Genomic DNA, 22,517 nt, shown 5'->3' with positions numbered 1-22,517 from the left:
ACCCCGGACTGCACGGGCCCAATCCCACGCTGCTGTTGAGGCAGAAGCTTTCTTTTCGAGGTTATCAAATTGTGATCTCAATTTCTGAAGACGGAATTCCTCGTTCTCTTTCATAGACTCGAGGCTGTCCGGCTCGTAGGGACTCGAATGCTCGGGTAATCAAAGTTATTGATTTGGCCGGAGCCTCAAAGTTGAAGATAGATTCACAATATCTCCCAGTGCAAACAACAAGATTCAACCCCCACGGCGCTCCAACCTCTCAACCCTCGCGGGGGCCTCAGACCCTCGGCGCATCGCCGACTCACCGCGGATTTCTCTCCGTCGCCGATAACCAAGATAACTCTGCTTATGTCATACATACACCAGCCACATCTCTGCAGTGCTAAGCCTCATATGGCTGAGTAGTGAGTCAACACAAATCCGACGCAACTTTTGCAAAGCACTTCGGATTGACACACGAAAAGCAGTTTGTGGCAGATTGATCTCATGCAAATTGTTTCAGCTGGGGGAAGTGTCTTGAAATCTTTTAATTACACTTATACCTCGATTCTTAGTGGTGGAAGGACACTTTTCCTGTCTGGCGTCTATCAAAGTAGTTTAGGTATGTGTGGCATGATATGTGCACGAATCTGATTTTCGAGTGCTTGTCGTTATATCGAGAGTGTGCTTTGAGTAGCTGAGCTCACATATTCGCAGGATCACGTCGAGGACATAACCCTGTGTACCCCCTGGGTGGTACTCGCAAACCATTTTCTGCTTTAGCAGCAAGACAATCGACCACAGCCAGCATGGGTGACTCGGCTCAGCCGCTGAGATATGTTGATGTGCGTTGTCCAGCCCCAACTTACAGGCCCTCGAAGCTCACGGCGTAACTGATCAATATCAATATTAGATCGGGATCAACTTGAGTGATCCTGTCTTCCGTGGCAACTACCACGGCAAACAAGCCCACGAAGATGACCTGGACGATGTAATCCAACGGGCCCGCGATGTGGGTTGTTCCAAATTTATGGTGACTGGTTCAGACCTGGAAGAGTCAAAGCACGCCGTGGCGATCGCCAGCAAATACCGTAAGCATCCGCCCCATGTTCTTTGAACACTCGTTGTTCTTACACCTGGCAATCAGCGGGATTCTGCTACGCGACCGTCGGCGTACACCCCTGCCAAGCAAAACTCTTCGACGAACACCCCGGTGGCGCCCCAAAAATGCTACAAGAGCTGCGCACTCTAGCAGAAGAATCCATCCAAGCCGGCCACACGGTAGCCTTTGGCGAGATCGGGCTCGACTACGACCGCCTCTTCCTCTGCCCGAAGGAGCAGCAACTCAAGTACTTTGAGGCGCAACTAGACCTTGCCGTCGAGATCCAGCTGCCCCTATTTCTGCACTCGCGCGCCGCCAGCGAGGACTTTGAGAGGCTGCTTGCTCCCAGACTTGCGAAGCTGCCCAGGCGCGGACTTGTGCATAGCTTTACGGGGACGCTCGAGGAGATGAACCGTATGGTTGCGATGGGTCTTGATGTGGGTGTTAATGGGTGTAGCTTGAAGACTGAGGAGAATCTAGAAGTGGTGAAGGCTCTGCCTTTGGAGCGGGTTCAGATTGAGACTGATGGGCCGTGGGTATGTGTTTTTTTTTTTTTTTTGTGTGTGTGTGTGTTTTTGCATATTCGCAGATTAACCCTCTTCTTTAGTGTGAAATCCGCCCTTCCCATGCCTCGTCCAAGTACCTGGATGGAGCACCGGAACTACCAAAGTCTGTGAAGAAGGAGAAGTGGCAGAAGGGCTGTATGGTGAAGGGTCGTAATGAGCCTGTTGCTATTGCCCGCGTTGCTCATGTCATTGCCATGGTGAAGGGGATCTCTGTTGAAGAGGTTTGCGAAGCGTATGTCCCGTTTCCCTAGACTTCAGTACCAGATTATTTGCTAATAGCTATGTGCAGTGCCTGGAATAACTCGATTCGGATGTTCGGGTTAGGCGAGGAATATCAGTAGCCCCTGCTCACCCTTTCACGCTTCGCGATAGAAATATGATACCTATAGCTCTGGCTATCCCATTGCCCAATCTTGACGTTTTGATGTACCTGTCCGCTGAATATGGTTTGCATTACATTACATTATCAAAACCCGTGGCTCAGGAAGTAGCGCCGTCCAGTTCTCACTCGAACTCCGTTTCCAAATGCGCTTGAGAAGTTGCAACGCTTTTGAAAGATTGAGAAACCTATTCCGGCGATATTGCCTCTCCAAGAACTGTTCAAAAAAGCGCCGATGCGTGGATACCCGACTTTCCGATGCCGCGATGAAGACAGCCCAAACAAGGGTGTGCTCACCCAGCGACCCTTCGGAGAAAGTCTCCAGACTCGATTTAAAATCCTCGATTGATTCGACCGGTATTGTAATGTGTGTTTCTGTAGCTGTGCGGTGCAGGTAGATCCGGTATGCTTGCTGCCTCAAACTAGCAATCGCATGGAAGGTGTGTGAATGATCTGGATACAGACGAAAGTAAAATTGTAGACAGTCGAAGCTTTGCTGGGCCTGTGATTCCAGCGCGCGTCTGCCCGCATCTTGGCCGATGAATGGGGCACCGTATGCTCGCATTCTGTATTTGTAGTTGTTACATTAGCCTCCGGACATACACTCAATCGAGTCTGATGCTGATTGAGCTGGTTTTTCTTTTCTTACTTGTGGATCTCTCGTCGCAGAAACTCTGCTACCTCGCCATCAGATAGACTCCTCTCTCCACCGACTGCATCGAGTGCTGATTGCAGCATGCGGAATACGATAGGGAAGTCGGAGCATCCGTTTACCATCACGGCTGCGAGGAGAACCACAATGGCGAGGATGACAAACTGTTTTGTCTGTAAGTCGCACTTGTCGAGATTTCTTCTGTTCTGGAGTCCGCCGATCGCTTGCATGAAAAGTAGTCTTGGGTGGATGGGCAAGTAGCCTGCGGCGCTTTCTGAGAGGTGGAAGGCTGAGACGGCGAGCACGGAATTTAAGACTAAGTCGTTCATGTGGGCAACTGGGAGGATTAGGTGTCGCCATCCATTGTGGTGGTCGTCAATCACCACCATCTCGGGGGCGATATTGTCTGAGACTGGGATTCGTCAATAGATTGGGCTTGGGATTCTGGGGAGAAGTCTCACAGTAGTTCAGAAGGAATGATTTCCAACGGTCCAAGCATACTAAAGGAATAGTTGGGGATACATCAAAAGAATGGTGGCTGCGAGGAACTGGATGCAAATTGTTGTCTTTGGTAGTGAGGTTCTTGGTTGATACTGGAGCAGGTTGAATGGAAACATCCGAACAGAGCCTCTCCTGTCCATCAACTATCAATCTTTGAGGTTTATCGCAAAACCGGTATCGCACACCATATCCACTACAAGATATGCCCTTGGCGATACATTTCTCGCAGCTTGGCCGTGCCCGATCGCAATTCACTCGGCGTTGCGAACATTCGTAGCAGCCTGCCAAACCATGAGTTGGTGATTTACAAAGTCTCAGATTTGATGCATACCTTTGACTTTTGGCACATAGGCACGCTTTTGCCGGGCCATTCCGTGTTGATTCAACAGGAATCCCAGTCAAGGCTTTGAGGGGCACAAAGAGGCCCGTGGAACCGACGTTATCTCGGGTTGTCGGGTTCTCCACAGCTTGACAGGTTCCACTGCGGGGTCTGTGGACTATACTCGGGGTTTGATATTGGGCTTCATTTGTATCGTGTATATCGTGATATTAACAGCGTAGCAGCCTCTAGACTAGTTCATTGCAGCTGGATATACCCTTACAACCGTGACCACACATCTATACCCCCCGTAACGATCGTCTTGAGGGTCATGTAGTCATCAACACCATATTTACTACCTTCGCGGCCCATTCCAGAATGTTTGACGCCTCCAAATCTGTCCAAGGTATTAGCATGATGAAGACCTCCGGAAAGGAAAGTGACTTACGGCGCTGCAGCATCTGAAATTACCCCCGTGTTGATCGCCACCATCCCAGTCTCCAATCTCTGCGATACACGATGCGAGCGGGCAAGGTCCGTCGTCATAATGTAGGAGGCCAGGCCAACCTCACAGTCGTTTGCTCGGCCGATAACCTCGTCCTCAGTTCGGAACTTGCTCAATGCAGCAATAGGACCGAATGTCTCCTCGCGTGTCACCAGCATCGTGTCGTCAACATCGCCAAGGATAGTGAGCTCGTGGAAATTCTTGCCCAGAGATGCCAGCTGCTTTCCACCCAGCAGTACATTTGCACTTTTGCTGACTGCATCTTTGATATGCTGCTCGACCTTTGCCACGCCGTTGGTCAGAGGCCCGTGAGTGACGGACTCATCGCTCCCGTCACCTACGCGGAATTTCCGGGCTTCTTCAACCAGCCTACGACTGAATCGGTCGTAGATGCCTTCCTGGACAAATATCCGGTTGGCGCACACGCAGGTCTGGCCCGTAACTTTGAATTTGCTGGCGAGTGCGCTGGCGACGGCGACTTCGAGGTCCGCGTCATCGAAAACAATAAAAGGAGCATTGCCGCCCAGCTCAAGACTGAGCTTCTTCAGCGTTCCGCTTGACTGCCGCATCAAGATCTTCCCCACGCGAGTGGAACCAGTGAAGGATATCTTCTTGACCATATCCGACTCGCAGAGGGCCAGGCCGAGCTGCGGGGTGTTCTCCAAGGCTGTCACGATATTCAAGACGCCCTTTGGTACACCAGCGCGTTGACACAGCACCGCAAGAGCATTCGAGGAAAACGGTGTCAATCCATCCGATTTGAGAACCACTGTACATCCCGCCGCAAGAGCCGCCGCAATCTTGCGAGCGCCCATTGCGATCGGGAAATTCCATGGTGTAATCAACCCACAGACACCCACAGGCTCCTTGATGATTTGTGTTCTGCTGCTTGCATTGCTATGTGGGACAATATCCCCGTAGATCCGGGCAGCCTCTTCGCTGAACCACTCAAAGAAACTGGCTGCAAAGAGGACTTCGCCCTCGGCATCGGCTTTGGCCTTGCCATTCTCTGTGGTGATGATCTTGCCAATATCTCCTTTGTTTTCGACTAGCAACGCGAAGATTCGTCGAAGGATCCGTCCCCGTTGTCGGCCCGACAGAGCGCGCCATGCGGGGAAGGCCTTGGATGCGGCTTGGATCGCGTTGTTGAGGTCGGCTGTTGTTGATTCAGGGCATGTCCCGATGACCTTTTCTGAAGCTGGGTTTTGGACTTGGAACGTTTTTGACGACTCAGATACCACCCATTCGCCGTCAATGTAGGATTTGTCGACGAAAAGACCGGGGTCTTTTAGTAAAGATGTAAAAGATGCTGCCATGATGGGATCGGTGGGTGAGGAGGATGCAAGGAGATATGTGAAATTTGTAAATCACAGACGCGTAGTTTGCTTTAAATACTCGGGACATGGCTGACTGTTGTGCTCTTATTCCTCTTGGCTAATCGGGCAATCTTGATCATCCCCCTTTAGTGTCGGGTTCCCAAGCCGAGCAAATCCCTCGGGTCAGTTCCCGATCTCCCTTTTACTTCACATGAACTGGCGGCACACCTCTTGCATCGCTTCAATGCTATCGCATCCCACAGTGATCTACAGCCCACCAGCATTGTCCCTGGAGCAAGGCTCGACCTCTCAAGACGAAACCCCTTATCTAGCTTCCTCGTCATATTTCTAGGACACTGCTGTTCCATGTGTGAGAGATTACCCACTGATGAACCTTGCTTGGTCGTGAGTCACAATCTCGACAAGTGTAGTTGGAAAAATTGGTAACAGAGACAGGAAATTGAGGTGCGAGAACTAGATCGATAGTCATCAGACGCCAGAGACGTGTGATTTGAGGTACTTTTCTAGTGGGATGTGCCCAATTTCTTGAAGTCTTTGTCGAGAAAGTTACCATCTATAAGTAGGAATCCAATTCTGAAGTCTGGTTGACATGTTCTCTAAACTCGGACAAGGTGTTCGGTCGTCGACCTGCAATCAAACTCTATATAAACTTACCGAGCCGCGCAGGCCAGGTATTTTCTCATTCCTGACCTTGATGTCTGATCCCCTAAGCATAAGGACTATTGGCTACTGGCCTGCCGACAGTTTCGTAGTTCTAGAACTGGTCTCGAAATGCCCCTATTCTTGAACATGGTCACTCAAACCCCCCAACAATGGAGTTGAATGCGGGGTATATATCGGAATTATGGATAGATACGCCTCTATCAACATGGATTTCCAGCCAGATTTAGAATTGAGCGGGCCGTCCTGTACGTGTCTGAGGGGTGGAGATTCATGCAAAAGAAAACGTCGGGAGTGGCCGGCGGTTGATCCATGCAGCAATCTTAATAAACAAATCTTGTTATCTACCTGTTCCAAGTACTAGAAGTCACTAAAAGACTCCAAATCTCGCGAGAAAGGTACGTGGGGCGACACCGAAAAGAGTAAAGTTTTCCAGTTCGCGCTGGCTCAACCCCACTGCCCCCCTCTTGTGTATTATTGAAGGAGCTGCTCAGTTGCTGTGCAATTCCATCTATCTCTTTGGGTCAGTCGAGATGCAGGCTGCGTATCGCAAGCCTCGAAGAACTGCCAACGCGTAAGGAGATCTATCTGACTACACATGGAAATCGGGTTGACGGATATGATATTGACAAGAATCCTCCAGGTGTATCGCATGCCGCCAGAGCAAGATCAAGTGCTCTGGCGACGAGCCGTGTGTAAATTGCCAGCGACGATTCATCAGGTGTCAGTTTTCAGAAGCAAGTACAAAAGTGCTAGTATCTGAGAGGTTTGTGATCTGCGTTTCCGATGTGTTGTTTGGGTGATGACAGGAGTGACCATGACCAGATATCTTCGCGACCTACAAAAGCAAGCCAGGCAGTGGCGGCATTCGAGTGGAATCAAACGATCCCGGGACTCTGTCCTCGGACCGGGGGATGAGATCGAGCAAGGTACTACCATCGCCGATGCGCAAGTACCTTCAGAATTAGAGCCACCGGCGTCTCAAATGACCGATTCTACGTTTAGCATCTGGACAAGCCCCTTTACCTTGCCGTCTACAGTCATTAAAGATACGCGAACTAACAAACGAAACTGGAGTGTGTCTGCGTTCTTCCCCTTTCCAACCTTAAAATATTCCCAGCTAACATATCTTGAATAGTTTGGCTTGCCCCAACTTCAGCATGGTCATTCACAGCTCGACTCACAGTCATGATGACCGAGAAGCTCAACCTCAACCCCGATTACAGCACTCCCGGATTTTACTTGGATGGAGACATCTACCCATTTGAATGGAACCGCTTCACAACCTGTGAGCCGCCCGATGTCAGTGATCTACCTTCAATTGACTACGCTCTCTATCTCTTCAACACGGTCAAGTTCCACCTTGGTCAGACCTATCGATTCTTCGATGACGCTTCATTCACCTCTCACATATTCGACTTTTACAATGGCCGAGAAGCACAGAAAGCTGTTGAATCCCGCATATGGTTCGCCCAATTCCTTTTGGTGCTCGCATTCGGCAAGGCGTTTCTCTCGCGCCCAAAAAACCATAATGAACCGCCAGGCTCCAGGTTCTTTGTGCGAGCTATGGCTGCTATGCCGAACCATACATCCACGGGGAGAGATAGTTTGATGGTAATCGAGGCGTTGGCTCTGGCTGGGTTGTATCTGTATGCAATAGACCACCGGGAGGGAGCGCATGTGAATGTAAGCGTAGTCATTCTTGACCACCTAGGGTATTTCTTGTTCGCTCACACTGGGAATTATTTGAATAGGTTGGTCAGGCAATCCGCATCGCCCAGCTGGAAGGAATGCACACCCAGCTCCCCGAGGAAGAGCTCGGTGCTGCAACAGTCGCCCGTTGCCGAAATCTCTGGTGGACTCTGTATATCATGGACCGCCATGTTTCCTCCTCCTTGGGCCTTCCGATGACCACGCAGGATGGGGATATCACCACGTTGTCTAATCCACCCACTACATCTTTGAACGATACCACGTTCAGTCTTCAAGTGAGACTCTCGCAAATGTTGTCGTTCATTCTCGCGAGTAAGTTTGAAAAGAATTATCGACAGCAGTATACTGACTCTCTACCATCAAGCAATATATAGAACGGAAAAGACCCAGCTTGGGGCATTCTTGGAGATAACACGGAACATCTTGCAGACCATGGCTGGTCTCGCCGAGGAGATCGAGAAGATGTTTCCTGTGGATTTCCAAGGCTCGATGGATTCAGTGCCGCACGAGACACGCTATCTCATTTTATTGTACCATCAGGTATGCAATTCAAGATTGATTCTCCCCCACCCCTATCCAGATTGGACATCTAACAATGTCCAACAGTGTGTGATTGTTGCCACAAGACCCCTGCTTCTCTCTGTTTTGAAAGAACGACTGGAAAAGCTAGGACGTGCAGAAGAAGATTGGCAGAAATTCTTAGCTCTCCCCAAGTCTCTGATATCAATTGGCATCAAGTCGGCTGTGAAGACGCTTCAAATATTGTCAGATGAGAACATCTTTCTGGGTACGTGTCAAATGCAGCAATGGAGCCACAATTCCCCTAGGAAGACCAAAGCTAATGTGCTTTAGAGGTTTTCCTCCCATTCGATCTTGAATTCACATATGCGGCTTCTCTCCATCTGACAATGGCACACACGCTCTTCCCACCCGACGCCGAAGACCAGAAATATAGCCAAGTAGGACACTCAATCCTCGACGAGTTTATTTCCAGTGGAAACAGAGTGGCCGAAATCCGAAAAGCCGAGCTGAACCGGCTTGAGGGTTTGTTCCGGGAGCTCGCCGCACGCGTAGAGCAGGAGGGACTACAAACCCTGACATTAGCCGGGCCAGCCGAGGCAGAGATGGGGCTGGTAAATGGCCGGTTTGAAGACCGTCAAGGACAGCTATCGGTTGAAGAACCGGAAATGACTTCTCGCTCGCCGTCGGCGGCTGGGAACGTAAGGTCTTTACCCTCCGCCGAACTACAAATGCCCAACAATGTGGATTCACTGGATAATATTGGGATTTCTTCCTGTGAGTTTCTGTCAATTGTCGACCAGATAGGGAATCCGGATCTTTCGCATGGTTTACTAGATTCTGAATCTGAATGGCTGGAAGGGGGTAACATGCCGGGCCCATTTGGTTGAAGTGTATCTTGAGACTATAGCCAAACCAATAGCAAATAGTATGTTTCATAGGGGAGTTTTCTACCTATTTGTTTCTTGGTTGTAGCATTATGCACGTCTCGTCCAAGCATCACAGGGACGCTCTCGACCTGCCGTTGGAATCACCGGATCTCCACAGGCCTTCGGATGATCGGGAGCCAGGGTGTACCTTCAGCTCATCGACTGACAAGCTGGCAGATCTACAGGCATCGGAGCACGGCCCGCGGAACCTATCGGTTCGGTAAGCTCGGACGAAGGAGGTTAGAGTGTGACACCTCAGAGATCGGGGTAATGCCTACATCTTAGTTGGTGTCGGTAAACACGGGCAGATATCAGAATGCATGTAGTATGACAGAAGCCCTGTTGATCATGGGGTTCTCTTGCCTCATTGCGCAACATATTCCATGAATAGGGCAGGCAAGGGTAGCCAGAGTGAAGATATAAGGACCACCGTTTCCTCCAGACCAGCACGATTGATATCTACTTCGCAGCAGCTTCTCAAAGCTTCTATATATTTCAAGTCAGCAAATACCAAGTTCGAATTACTTCTTTATTCAACATGGCTGCAGCCGTCATGCTCCCTCCAGCACCACCCAAAGTGGTTGGTCCAACAACAAAGAAAGCAACGCGTCCAACGAACAAGCTCCCCCAGTTCTTGATTGATGAAGCGCTCGTTGGGGGGAAAGAAGTGTTTGATCCAACAAAGCACTTGAACTTCCAACCTCCCGAGAATGTCTACACCATGAAACAAATAGGACTCGAAGGGCACGGGATCTCCCCAGTGGCAGCCTCAGAGCCATTCCCCCTTTTCACCACCGAAGCAATCAAGCAGATACGCGCTGAGATCTTCAGTGAGCCTGTACTCGAGCATTGTCAATATGCGTCGACCTTTGCCAAGAATATGGTTCGGGGCATGGGACGAGCGTGAGTTTATTGTTGCTGCCTTTTTGATGAACGATCATTTTGCTCACTGCTCAACAGACGCGCTCCGTTTACGTACGATGCTTGGACTTGTCCGGATCTTCTTACCAAACTGTCCAAGGTTGCAGGGATTGACCTCGCTCTGGCGTTGGATTTCGAAATCGCCAATATCAACATCTCGATTAATGAGCAGACCACGACCATTATGCAAAGTGAAGGTACCCCAGTGGAGAATGACCCGCCTGCTTTTGCGTGGCACTATGACAGCTTCCCTTTCGTGTGCGTGACTATGCTTTCGGATTGTACCGGTATGGTCGGAGGTGAAACTGCTATTCGAACGCCTTCGGGGGAAATATTAAAGATTCGGGGCCCGGCCATGGTAAGAAATAGACAGCCCGGGACAACCCCTCTATTATTCATGTCATACTGACTGAAATAGGGAACTGCCGTGGTCATGCAAGGGAGATATATCGAGCACCAAGCGCTGAAAGCCATGGGTGGGCGCGAGCGTATTAGTATGGTGACTGCCTTCCGCGCAAAGTCTCCTCTCATTAGAGACGAGACTGTTTTGACAGGTTCACGACCTATCAGCAATTGGTCTGAGCTGTATACTCAGTATACTGAGTATCGATTGGAACTGTTGGAAGAGCGTATTCGTACGAAGCTGAAGGCGGAGAAGCACAGAGACCTTGCAAAGCGTCCATTCAATATCCCTGATATGCAGAGATTCTTGAATGAGCAGAAGCTGTTTTTGGAGGATATGGTTTCCGAGCTTATCGAGGTGGAGGATATGGACTAGGTTTTGAGTTGTGGATTGAGTATTGGTGTTATCTTGTCTTTTCCTGGATTGCTATTTGGTGAAGAATGTCTGCGATTACATATCAATGATTTATTTTTGACGCCTGAACACTTTTGCTGTATACCAGAGTTAGTTCAAATCAACTGGGCCTTCAGAGCCAAACCTGGCTCTGAAGAAAACTTTAGTTGGCTTGCTTTCTATGCACTTATGCAGTTATGAGGCTATTTAGTGTGAATTAACATAATCTTAATGGCTTCAAGAACTTGAAGGAAAGATATCCCTATAGCTGACAGCCTTGTGTTGTGTAATTGATATTGACAAAGAATGACATTCTGGGCCATAGTCATGAGTGTATATATTCTGCATTCTTTCGCCCTGTTCTCACCCAAATATACCCGGGATTCCATTACAGTTTCGCAGCCGGTACCCTCTGGATAGCTTCCACCACCTGGCGAGCACCCAACTCTCCCGAGCAAAGCGCCCCCTCCATATAACCCTTCCACTCAGGACTATACTCCGTGCCCACAAAATGCACATTGCCAACCGGCCTACCATAGACCGAAGCATACTTTGTGAGATGCCCCAAAGCAGTAACAGGAGCCAAGGCACCTCTGCTAAATTCTTCATGCTGCCAAATCTGGTCAAACACCTCGATGGGCCGAAACACCTCTGATTTGGTATCCGTTTTGAAGATCTGGGCCACCTGCTTAAGAACCACAGCCCGCCGCTCGTGTGGGGGCAGCTTGCTCCACTGGCGTCCGGGCAGACCGTTGACAAAACATGTCAAGGAGTAGTGCTTTCTTTCGTCGACACTGGTGTCTCGGGCGAGAATCACGGGACCCAAGTAGCTGGCGAAATAGCCGTTGAATCCCTGTTCTCTCCACCAGGGCTTGTCATAGCACACAATCGCTTTGTTGTAGTCACCCAAAATAGTGTTGTTGGTGACCTCTTGCACCGCTTGTGGTAGGGCCGGGGTGATGTTGAGTTCCTTGTACATGGTGCTAGGGACAGAGAGAATGCATTTTCTGGCGAGGAATGTCTTTCCGGTCCGTGTGATGACGCCAACATGCGAGCCATAGTCATTGATTGAAGCCACTGGAGATGCAAGGTGGATGTTACCCGCTCCAATCAACTTGGCAATTTCAGTCGCAATAGACTGGGCGCCTGTGAATATGTGATTAATCTTTCGATGCACTAGAAAGTAAAGAGATATGGAGCAATTCTCACCATCCTGGAACCGTAGGTGCTGACCACCCGTAGAATCATCTGCACGGATAGCCAAAAGACCTTTGTTGCGGCGACAATAGTCGATGAACCAAGCGGCAGATTCCTCGGTCGACTCCAGGCCATGCATCACCCGTGCCCAGAGATTGACCATCTGGGCGGTCTTGGGAAGGGCACCAAGGTCACGGACATATTGGTCCAAAGAGACATTATCCACCTGGGCGGATGGCAACCCAGTTTTCAGCGACTCAGCTTGGATATGATCGCGAATGTACTCAAGGTTCTTCTTCTCTTCGGGCGAGAACTGCATGAATAGATCAGCTTCCATGCCTTGGAACAGCAATGATACTTAGAATGTCGCCAGTTACTCACATCTGGCGTAACCCCAAAAGGGAACTCGAACCGCTTCTCCTGGCTTTCCTGCATAACAGCTCTACCCTCCAGTCGCTGCTTCACGACTCCCAGGCCAAACTTCTGCACATAAGCCCAGACTCGCGGCTGAAGACTGTCGTTAATCCATGCACCACCCAGGTCGGCATACCCGCGACCAGAAGCTAGTGGTGCGCTCCAGATCTTGCCTCCGACACGATCGCGGGCTTCGACAACGGCCACTGAGAGTCCAGCTTGCTGTGCCGAATAGGCGGCTTCAAGGCCACTGAATCCGGCTCCAATAACCACGACGTCCAACATGATGTAGCCGAGCAGGGGAAATACAAACCAAACTGCGAAGACTGTGAATAAGTGGTATAAAAAGCAGACAGAGGATCCCAGGGATACCTGCAACAAATATAAGCAAATTTTAACAGCCTGCAATCAATTTAAGTAGACCAATTCCTGCCGAACGATCTTCGCAGCTGCAGTGCTCTCATTCAACCTACTCTCTTTAGCCAATGTATCCCCTAGACCAATTGCTGGTCTTTGGTGGAGCTCAAGATTGGGCAAGCAAGGCCACGTCTGGAAAGGAGGGGAAGGGCTGCAGCGGATCATCATAGACGTGACCATCTTGATCAAGTCTCCCGAGTTGCCGATGTTTGTAGGTGGAAGAGCCCCGCTTTGCGTGGAGTATGGGTGTGCCTCTCGGGTTCCTTCCCGATCCCTGTCGGTGCATCGGATGGTTGAGATTCACGGTGTCTATCGCTCGTTATAAGAATAACAAAGTGTTGTGGAATATTGCTGTGGTGTGACATGTTATCAGTAGGGATAAGCATGAATTGCAGTCGTGAGTAGAACCTTCAGAGTGTATTCAACTCAAAATCTGCAATATCTATACAGCTTTATAACTATTCGTCCAACATCAAATCCCAATCATCAACATCTACATGTTGTGAATACCGTACCTCCATCACGTCACTTTCTTCGAACGCACCTTGCTCCATATATGATAGAAGCATCTCGCTCTCAACACAGTATGGTGCCGAAGGGGGATCTTCTGTGAAAAGGCTCGTCATGGTGGTTTGTGTTGGGTCAACAATATCCATGAAGCTGTGTTCACTTGTGTTCTCGAACAACAAGTCTTCCGATTCATCGGAGTGACCGTCTTGAATGATGTCTGCGTCTGCGTCTTCATCCTCATAATCAGTGCCATAGTACCGATCTGGCTCGGGAAACGCGCAATGATTTTGCATGTCTTGTTCTAAAGACGGAACAAGCAAAGCATCTTGGGGGTGGCATTCCTCGAGGACTAGGTCTGTTGCCGAGACCGTATTTCTTTTCTGAGGGTATTTGACATTGCGTAGTTGAATTTCGGCGATGCGCCAAAGGGCCGACTGGATGATGGCCTTTGGGTTCGTTAATGATGGACTTCGCCCGGAAAAGTCCCTTGTTAAGCCACTGGTGCCTCGTAACAGCTGTTTGATTTTTCCCTGTAATATGGGACTGCCGTTGTTTTCAAGTATTGAGCACACAGCCTTGCCAATCATTGGGATTGACACTGCTCGCTGGTTGATTGCCTATGCTATGTTAGTTGGAGATAATCTTCCCCGAGCAGTCAAACTCACTTCACGATATCTTGGATTAAAAACCGCCGGTGCAGTTTCTGGGATGCTTCGTAGAGATTCTTGACCGAGTACCTGGATTTCGGGGTCTTTGATGAGTGTGGATATTGTCAATCGCTGGAGGGCAAAGTCAAGCAGTCGAAAAAGTTCTTGAGATACGCCATTGGTGCTCGAATCTCTTGGCTGTGAGAGGCTTTTGAAACATTCTATTGTGCTGCAAGATTGGCCTTGTGACAGTTCTTTCGGTGTGTTTTCCTGGCCTGTCAAGGGCTCAGTAGAAAGAAAATTTACAATATCTGCCTTGAGAAAGCTTGCTGCAAGGACCAGTGGATCAGGCCTTGTTCGATTCGGCCTGATTGTGAGATCGAACAGTTGATGAACCTGTTGTATGTTTTCAAAGGAGCAACCATACTCCAGCGAAATATCAATTGATGCTAGTGACATCGTCGGGGTGGTAGATGGAGGGCGAGCATAGGGAGGATCTTGTAGGACAGCGGGCAAAGTCCGGCCTTTTGTTGACGCGGCAATCTCGTGCTTTTTCTTCAATCCAAATGTGAGACGATGGATCCCAGGTTGACCTTTTTCTTTAACGATATCGCAGTTTTTGAACATCAGAGAAAACCCGAGGTCCGGCCAAATCTGTATGAGAAAGTAGTCAGAACGCCGACAAACCATCCCGATATTTTTTTTTTGACCTTAGCGTTACAAAGTCTGTCCACCATCGATGGCATAGACATGGACAAGGTAGTATCCAAGCTCGACTCTCCGGTGACAAGCAAACGCAATTCGAGCTCTAACGGAGCTTCTGTGATCAATATCGCATAATCTGACCAGAATTCGACGTCCATCGGTATGGTTGGGTCCCAGTGGAGGGAAGGATTGCAGTTCATCGACGCGACCAGCTGCAACTGCAGGTTGGAATCGGCGCGAAGAATGCTTCGACCCAAGTCGACCTGGAGTGTCATTCTGGATACGATTCATCGTTTATGGGACGGGGATGGTCTTTGAAGACCTCAATCATCTCAATAGCTCTCCAAACGAAGGCCCGGGAGATGCTGTGAAGCTCGAGGGAGGAATGGGGAATCACGCACACCGAGATGGAAGCACATGACCATCTACGCAGCAACAATAACTCGATCAAGCCTAATTTTCAAGGTTTTTATTTCCTGCCTTTAATTGTGATGAATTTATTCTTGACTGTTTCAATTCATTTCTTGCCTATCGGCTCCAAGAACTTTCTAGAGTTTGATTATCTAGACATGGAACCAAACCCCTTGACACTAAGCGTTTGCTGCGGACTGCTGCCTTGCAGGACGGAGAAATTGTCAAAGAACGCGACGATCTCGCATCCCACGAAAACCCCCAAAGAGCCCCCCACAAAGACCACGCGGCGGTTGGAAAAGTGGAGACAAAGATAAGCGTCACGTGTCCGCCCTATGAGGTGGCCTGAAAGCAGTTGCTCCTACTTTCTCTTTCAAGGTCAGCCATGCCAGGAGATGAGAGATCGGCCCATTCCTGGGATCGACAGGATGAGTTCGAAGCTCAATCGCTGCTTCCGACTTCGAGCGAGCAGCATGGCCCGGTAGCTCCCACCGGACTTGGAATCCAAGGCACGAGTGCACCTGCGACCACAAGCACACCCGCTATTCCCTCAAAAAGTACCTCTAATGGAAAACGTCACTCCTCGATATCGATGCCTACCCCGGATGGACAGCGCCGCACCCCCCGCACGGCCAATCGTGTTCGATTCGACTTGGACGAGCAATCAGAAGGGAACCATCGTTCGAATGGCCGTGTCCACAGTCCAGACGATGATGCGCGGTGGCTAGACGAGGAGGATTATGAGCTTGGAAACCAGGACGCGCCCGGCGCGCGTAATACGGGACAGGCGATGCCTCTGCTCACCAACGTCGAAGCTCCCAGCGTGGCAATCGCAACCTCGGACGAGTTCTTCGCCGAAGAACACCTGGCGGATGTCGCGCGACGCGGTGGAATGAGGACGGCGTTTATGAACATGGTCAACATCATCGTCGGAGCGGGCATTATTGGACAACCCTATGCGATTCGACAAGCGGGGCTGGCAACGGGACTCGTGCTGCTGGCGGGCTTGACCGTCACGGTGGACTGGACAATCCGGTTAATCGTGGTGAACTCGAAGCTCAGTGGAGCCGATTCAGTCCAGGCTACCATGCAGTATTGCTTTGGCAAAGGTGGTCTTATTGCCATCTCCATCACCCAGTGGGCATTTGCGTTTGGCGCCATGGTCGCCTACTGTGTTATTGTCGGTGATACCATTCCGCGTATTCTAGACGCCTTGTTTCCATCGCTTCGGAATATTTCTTTCCTCTGGCTTCTGACTAACCGTCAAGCTGTAATCATCATATTTGTCATGGGCTTCTCCTACCCATTGTCGTTGTATAGAGACATCGCCAAGGTAGGACCACTTCTCCACCCTGATGCATCAGAGGCTGATAGATAAGTAGTTGGCAACAGTGTCTACGCTGGCATTGGCTAGTATGCTGATCATCGTGGTCACAATCATCACGCAAGGCTTTCGAGTTCCAGCGGAGTCCCAGGGAGAGATCAAAAGTATTCTCCTCATCAACTCAGGTTTTTTCCAAGCTGTGGGTGTGATATCATTCGGTAAGTCATGAATATCAATGATCGACTCGAAAGATGTGCTAATAATTCTCAGCTTTTGTGTGCCGTACGTTTCACTATGCTCGGCTCTACGTTAATTACTGACATTGTTCAAGACCACAGCAGTCTTATGATCTATGGCTCCTTGCAGAAGCCGACACTGGACCGCTTTGCGACGGTCACCCATTACTCAACCGGCGTATCCTCGCTGTTGTGTGTAGTGATGGGTGTTTGCGGCTTTCTTGCCTTCGGGTCCAAAACACAGGGCAACATTCTGAACAACTTTCCATCTAGTAACGTCTTAGTCAACATAGCCCGACTGTAAGAGGCCCAGCAGTGGTTCAGTCCTCATTCCTCATGCTAACTACCGTCAGACTCTTTGGTCTGAATATGCTTACCACTTTGCCACTGGAAGCTTTCGTCTGCCGAGCGGTCATGACAACCTATTATTACCCAGACGAACCGTACAGCCTCAATCGGCATGTGGTGCTTACCACATCGTTAGTTGCGGCTTCGGTAGTCGTGTCCCTGATAACCTGCGATCTTGGTCTGGTTTTCGAGCTCATCGGAGCAACCAGCGCTGCAGCCCTTGCGTTCATATTTCCGCCTCTCTGCTACATAAAGCTCAGCGGCTCCAGTCGTCGAGACAAGCTACCAGCCTACATTTGCGTCGTCTTTGGTTTCCTTGTCATGGTAGTCAGCGTTGTACAGACGATTGCCAACGCTATGAACAGTACGTTCAACCCCAATCTTTACTAGCACTCGGATTAAATGCTAACTATGTCCAGGCGATGGTGGCGGTCAGACTTGCGGCAGCCCTTGAACATGACCTGTTGTCAAATATTCCCCGGCTTCTCATGTTTATAAACTAGAGCTCCCCCATTGGTCTCCGGAATACTTGTATATACATTACCCAGGTAGATATCACGCTTGCACAATGAGACCATTCTGCATCTTCTACATCGACTTCCATACCGGATTTAAGCTTGTCTGGCACGTGATTTCACGAACCCTGAAAAGTATGAATATCAATATTAATCCAAGCAGCTTGGGAGGAGCCCCAGATGTTGGTATCGCCAACACTTCCGGACTGGCCTCGAGAACCGACATTGACAAGAGCCTGTGTGCTCTGCAATTCCAAATTGGCGTCGAAAATTAATAATCACAATTTTAATCCGACGATGTCACCGGCGGGGCTGTCTAGTCCAGGAAGGGAGCCGTCCAACGCGCAGGCCAAACAGCTGCCTCACTTGCGTTTGTCCCGGAGGCACACCACTCTTTCCTCTTTCCACCCTCTTCCCTTAACTTGCATTATTTCCATCTTCTTGCACTTGCATCTTTTGCCATTTTTCTTTCTGTCGTCGCTTTTTCCGCTCCCAATCGCACATCCTTGTTCTTCTCTTTTCCAGATAGACACCGGGAAGCCTAGGGCCGAGGCCAAAGAGTCAGCTCTCGCGAGTTGTTTCTGAAAAAGACTTCGCTGCCTTGGGCTATCTGGTGTTTATTCCCCAAAGACTTTCCTTTCGCGCCTTTTGACACTTTCTCCTTTTCGCAGAGTTTCGCTATTGCTGAAACGACACGAGTCTCGCGGCACTTGCGCAGTACACACGATTGTAACTGCAATATTTTTCCCCTCCTCCAGTCACCTCGATCTTTTTCCGCTACCTGAATCACTTCCGCATCCGTGTCTTGCTGACAGGATGGACCCAACAGCGCTTGAGCGGCTTCAAAAGCTGCAAATGGTAAGATACATTGGACGAATTATTTGTGGTATGTCATATTAAGATATATATTAACAATCGACTACTCCGATAGGCTGATTTGGGTACGGCGAGACGAGAATTCATCACAACCACGGATGATAAGAAACGTCAGGCGCATTTGCGCCTTGAACAAATCGAAGCCAGGAGAGCGTCGAATATCCCTGGCACTGCTGCTCAGCGTGATGCTGAACAGCACAAAGAAAAGTTGGCGGCATGGTCAGGTCAGCTATGATCGAACTTGAAATTCTTGGGGTCTTGCTAAAAGAAACAATTATTAATCATGAATAGACTTGTACAAATCAGTCGCTGATACAGAAGGCCTCGAGCACCTTGATGACATGATGCACGGACAGAGCCACCGTGCCCATTTGACAGCCATGTTGCATCAAGGTGAAGGTCAAGATTATTCGCTCAAAGAGACCAAGGGCTCTAAGAAACATCACATTCATCCCCCAACGTCCCTGGGTCGTGGCGGCGGAGTGATTGGGACCAGAGGGCGTGGTTCGAAGATATCCTCTAAGTAAGTACTTCCCCCACCTGTTGATGTACTTAACCAATGGCAACTTACTCTGTGGCAAGGACAATCCGTGCTTCGTCGGCCGGAGGCGTTTCCAGATCTCGTCACAGGTCCCATGCTTCTTCCGGCTCTATCTCTAGGCTGGACCCTGCCTTGGATTCTAACAGCGACGACAGCCCTCGGGGCAGGGGAAGAGGAAGAAGAAAGGATTCCAGTAAGTGACTATAACTCTTCTCTCAATAAGCACTACTAACAGATTTCTCAGTTCCCAGGGCTGCCGCTATTCGAGCCAGGAGGCCGATGTAAGTAATTGATTGACCTTGCTTATCACATTGTTCACTCTAACTTGGCAAGTAGAGAGGATTTCTCGAGAAAGATCACAGCCCCAGAGGTTTTTATGGCTGCTGCTCGAAAGACCTATTGGTCTGCACCGGATTCTGATCAAAATTCGTCGGCCCCATCGCCTCGGGCCGCATCTATGGCCACCACCAAACAACCCCAGCATCAAGCTAGATCTCCCCAGCCCGAAAAAGCCACTCCGGTCTCGACGCCTGCCAATGGCAGAGCGGCTGTCGTGTCGGCTTCGATTTCTGCCTCAATCTTTGCAAGAGCTTCGCCATCCACTCCGGCTGTTACTAAAACCCCTACTGCACCATCCTCGATTTCAACTTCAAGGTTTGCGGAGACACCGACGCCTCCCTCTCGGACCCGGACACTGCCGCCGGTCAAGCCTATTGCATCCAATATGCCAAAGAAAGCTGCTCCGCCTTCTGAGTCTGTCGCTTCGAAGGGTCAAATCGCACGGGAATCACCCTATTCCATCTCGCATGATTCACGCATCACGGGTTTGAGAGGGAGACCCTTTGGTATGGCACAGGTGACTAGTGACTCTCAACGAAAGGATGCCAGAAAGAGTATCTTCCATGAAGGCCCAACATCTTCATCCAGAGTGAACATTCCAACGACTCCTGGCAGTTCATTTGCTTTCCCGGACCATGGCCGCGCGAACAAGAGTCTCATTGAGAACGACTCTGGTGAAGATCTCATCGATATGCACGCTGGCTCCCCTGAGAAAGAAGAAATCGAACAAGAGCCAAATGAAGTCATCTTGAGTCCAGGACTTGCGGACTTGAAGGGCCTGGAATTTTCTGTGGATACTGAAAAGGCATTGATAACGATGCCCTCTGTTCCTTCGGAGGTGGATACGTCTACTCAGAGCTTGGAGAAACAACCAGAATCCAAGGAAGAAGTGCAGAAGGCGCAATACATGAGCGAGCTGTCGAAACTTGCCAGGGACTTGGTGGAGAAATTGAGCGATTGCCAGAATACTCTGGGAGAGAACGTCGTCCGAGCTCTTGGTGTATCTCCAGAAATGCAGTCCATGGCGGCAGCTCTTGCATCCCCACTGACTCTGCCAGCTCCTAATAACACACCAGCCAAACCGGGATCTGAGCGGAGCAACTCGATCCAGTCTCCACTCACTTTCCCAGCTGCTACTATCGCACCTGCCAAAAATGCATCTGAGCAGAATAATAAGATCCAGTCTCCGCTCACCCTCCCGACTACTACTCCAACGCCGGGGAAAGCAACATCTGACCAGAGCAATCCGACCCATACTCCAGAATTCAGCAGTTCATTTATGCGGGACTGGCTGCAGGAAACCCCCACCGGGCCACAGGCCCCTTCGACAATCAGGCCAAGCTTCTCGGGATATCGATCCCCTGTTCACAGCCCCTCTTCCAGCGACTCTATGGTCCACCCGACGCCCATTGAAGCCCAGCCGCCCATGACTCCACTGAAGAGCGATCGCTCAGATTGCATGATCGGGTTCGAAACACTCAGGGTTTCGGACCCTTCCGAGGCTGAGAAACCGCAGGTACTCCAAGAGAATAAGCCAGGCCCAGCTCCCAAGGCAATTGACACGATTTCGGAGAGAATTTGGTCTAAAGCGAACCCAGAGTCTGAAGCTACTAACACACGCGAGCAAGAGAAAAAGAATAACCCTCTGGACAAATCGATCCATGCGGTTCCTTGGACTCTCTACCATGAATTCGGAAAGGCCAAAGTGATTGGGGTTAGACCACCTCCTTCGATGACGGGCAACATGTCAAAGCGGGTGGTGAGCGAGGTGCAAAGCAAGCCTGCCATCGCTATGTCAATGCGATCTTTGTCGCAAAGCAACCCCAATATTCCCCAGCGGCCGACCCAGAAACTGTCTGGGGTCCGGACCATCGGTCCTCCTCCACCCATGCTTCGCTCCACGATCTCTTCTGACAAGCATCCCAAGGAAGTCTCTCGCGCACCTCTTCCATCTTCGCAGCAGTCAACCGCGAGAGCGGTTCCCAAGGCCGAGAATCAGCCCAATGTGTCTGTCCTTGGCCCTGCTCCGTTCAATCCTCGTCGCCAGTAGACAATTACGATTTCTTTCGATGAATTTCATGCAGCAGCATGCAGCGCGTCTTGTTTTTCAATTTTCGACCAATCCTTTTCCAATTCTCATACCCAGACAGGAGATCCATGCTTTCTTTCGATTGTCCTCATCTTTTTCGTCAATGCATCTCGATTGTGCTGTGGCCGGTTCGAACTCGGAATTTGCGCAAGTGGCTTTGCAAGACAAAGATTTGCTGCTTGTGGCTGGTTCTGAACACTAATGCGTTTGTGCTCGTTTTCTTTTCTTTCTTTTCTTCGTCGGTTGCGCTTCATCTTCTCTTTCGTCTTCGTCTTCGCCATATTTTTCATTTCTTGTTCCCGCTGATGGAAATATGGAAAGACGGAAGTGAGGATATTTCAATCTTTGCTGTTTGATTACACAAATCTTCGCTTGTTCCAGTAGACAATGTAGAGTTGGTAATTGCGTAGCTTGTGTTGATATTCCACCTCGGAGCATACCGTATATTGATATGGCCGCGAAGCATCCATGCGAGTTTTCTGCTTCCTTCGCCTCCCCTGGACCCCATTCCTCCAACCCACTTAAACAGAAAGGAAATCCCAATAAGAAGCTGCCAAGGCCCTAGCTGTGCAGTAGAGACAGCATTTACGAGACAAGTGGAGCCGCCGATCTCATTCTCGGCGCCAAGTCGACAGGGCTAAACGAATGACAACAAGCAGGAGTCATTGCCCACATCTGCTACAATTAGAAACAGGGATTATGACGGGGTAGCGATTTGATTGATGTTCCTTTCTTTCCTACTCCACTTGCTTGTCTCCTTAATCAAGCCCTCTTCCCCCGCAAGCAAATATCATCCGTGGGCTGTGCAAAGAAACCCCCCTCCCCAAAAAGTGGATTTGCTCGGCATCATTACTCTATACGACTCGTATACTGACTGTCCTTGGTCAAGAAATTTCCATGCAACTGCCAAGACCCTTTTGGGGGGAAGAGGAAAGACTCATTTTCAGGGGAGACGCGGAGTACATACATCTGGCAAGTTTACATCATAGCTTCTGGAGCTGTTTGTTTCCTTGTTTGCTTTGTTGGCTCTCCAGGATCGTCGTGGTCGGCCTGATCTTACAGTGAGATCT

At 49.9% G+C, this 22,517-nt stretch overlaps 10 protein-coding genes across 10 annotated transcripts; 6 read left to right on the top strand and 4 right to left on the bottom strand.

The window, feature by feature from the left end:
• Window positions 1–788: 788 nt before the first annotated feature.
• On the top strand, window positions 789–1,988 carry NUU61_009840 (3'-5'-exodeoxyribonuclease; the record flags this gene model as incomplete). Its single annotated transcript, XM_056660365.1, has 5 exons — window positions 789–824; window positions 893–1,070; window positions 1,127–1,617; window positions 1,689–1,879; window positions 1,937–1,988. The coding sequence occupies 5 exons, from the start codon at window positions 789–791 to the stop codon at window positions 1,986–1,988; spliced, it is 948 nt and encodes a 315-aa protein (XP_056506863.1).
• Window positions 1,989–2,105: 117 nt separating this feature from the next.
• Window positions 2,106–3,067, bottom strand: NUU61_009839 (uncharacterized protein; the record flags this gene model as incomplete). Its single annotated transcript, XM_056660364.1, has 2 exons — window positions 2,106–2,592; window positions 2,676–3,067. The coding sequence occupies 2 exons, from the start codon at window positions 3,065–3,067 to the stop codon at window positions 2,106–2,108; spliced, it is 879 nt and encodes a 292-aa protein (XP_056506862.1).
• A 710-nt stretch (window positions 3,068–3,777) lies between these two features.
• On the bottom strand, window positions 3,778–5,319 carry NUU61_009838 (NAD-dependent succinate-semialdehyde dehydrogenase; the record flags this gene model as incomplete). Its single annotated transcript, XM_056660363.1, has 2 exons — window positions 3,778–3,895; window positions 3,947–5,319. The coding sequence occupies 2 exons, from the start codon at window positions 5,317–5,319 to the stop codon at window positions 3,778–3,780; spliced, it is 1,491 nt and encodes a 496-aa protein (XP_056506861.1).
• Window positions 5,320–6,533: 1,214 nt separating this feature from the next.
• Window positions 6,534–6,803, top strand: NUU61_009837 (uncharacterized protein; the record flags this gene model as incomplete). The annotated part of the gene is made up of 2 exons (XM_056660362.1): window positions 6,534–6,574; window positions 6,644–6,803. 2 exons carry the CDS (start codon window positions 6,534–6,536, stop codon window positions 6,801–6,803), a joined length of 201 nt encoding a protein of 66 aa, XP_056506860.1.
• A 14-nt stretch (window positions 6,804–6,817) lies between these two features.
• Window positions 6,818–9,122, top strand: NUU61_009836 (fungal specific transcription factor domain-containing protein; the record flags this gene model as incomplete). The annotated part of the gene is made up of 6 exons (XM_056660361.1): window positions 6,818–7,076; window positions 7,139–7,686; window positions 7,755–8,025; window positions 8,078–8,253; window positions 8,320–8,500; window positions 8,566–9,122. 6 exons carry the CDS (start codon window positions 6,818–6,820, stop codon window positions 9,120–9,122), a joined length of 1,992 nt encoding a protein of 663 aa, XP_056506859.1.
• Window positions 9,123–9,699: 577 nt separating this feature from the next.
• Window positions 9,700–10,860, top strand: NUU61_009835 (uncharacterized protein; the record flags this gene model as incomplete). The annotated part of the gene is made up of 3 exons (XM_056660360.1): window positions 9,700–10,064; window positions 10,122–10,440; window positions 10,501–10,860. The coding sequence occupies 3 exons, from the start codon at window positions 9,700–9,702 to the stop codon at window positions 10,858–10,860; spliced, it is 1,044 nt and encodes a 347-aa protein (XP_056506858.1).
• Window positions 10,861–11,266: 406 nt separating this feature from the next.
• NUU61_009834 (flavin monoamine oxidase family protein) lies at window positions 11,267–12,774 on the bottom strand (the record flags this gene model as incomplete). The annotated part of the gene is made up of 3 exons (XM_056660359.1): window positions 11,267–12,024; window positions 12,088–12,388; window positions 12,457–12,774. 3 exons carry the CDS (start codon window positions 12,772–12,774, stop codon window positions 11,267–11,269), a joined length of 1,377 nt encoding a protein of 458 aa, XP_056506857.1.
• Window positions 12,775–13,364: 590 nt separating this feature from the next.
• NUU61_009833 (uncharacterized protein) lies at window positions 13,365–15,043 on the bottom strand (the record flags this gene model as incomplete). Its single annotated transcript, XM_056660358.1, has 3 exons — window positions 13,365–14,033; window positions 14,082–14,717; window positions 14,774–15,043. The coding sequence occupies 3 exons, from the start codon at window positions 15,041–15,043 to the stop codon at window positions 13,365–13,367; spliced, it is 1,575 nt and encodes a 524-aa protein (XP_056506856.1).
• A 521-nt stretch (window positions 15,044–15,564) lies between these two features.
• NUU61_009832 (putative amino acid transporter) lies at window positions 15,565–17,541 on the top strand (the record flags this gene model as incomplete). Its single annotated transcript, XM_056660357.1, has 6 exons — window positions 15,565–16,512; window positions 16,562–16,721; window positions 16,774–16,785; window positions 16,835–17,039; window positions 17,093–17,451; window positions 17,507–17,541. 6 exons carry the CDS (start codon window positions 15,565–15,567, stop codon window positions 17,539–17,541), a joined length of 1,719 nt encoding a protein of 572 aa, XP_056506855.1.
• Window positions 17,542–18,418: 877 nt separating this feature from the next.
• Window positions 18,419–21,408, top strand: NUU61_009831 (uncharacterized protein; the record flags this gene model as incomplete). The annotated part of the gene is made up of 6 exons (XM_056660356.1): window positions 18,419–18,460; window positions 18,534–18,702; window positions 18,770–19,001; window positions 19,139–19,212; window positions 19,264–19,300; window positions 19,356–21,408. The coding sequence occupies 6 exons, from the start codon at window positions 18,419–18,421 to the stop codon at window positions 21,406–21,408; spliced, it is 2,607 nt and encodes an 868-aa protein (XP_056506854.1).
• Window positions 21,409–22,517: the final 1,109 nt, after the last annotated feature.

This window comes from Penicillium alfredii, assembly GCF_028826965.1.
Source record: "Penicillium alfredii strain IBT 34128 chromosome Unknown utg000012l_segment0_segment0, whole genome shotgun sequence".
NCBI classification, from domain to species: Eukaryota; Fungi; Ascomycota; class Eurotiomycetes; order Eurotiales; family Aspergillaceae; genus Penicillium; species Penicillium alfredii.
Note: the sequence above shows the minus strand (reverse complement) of the source record. Positions and strands in the feature narration are given on the sequence as shown.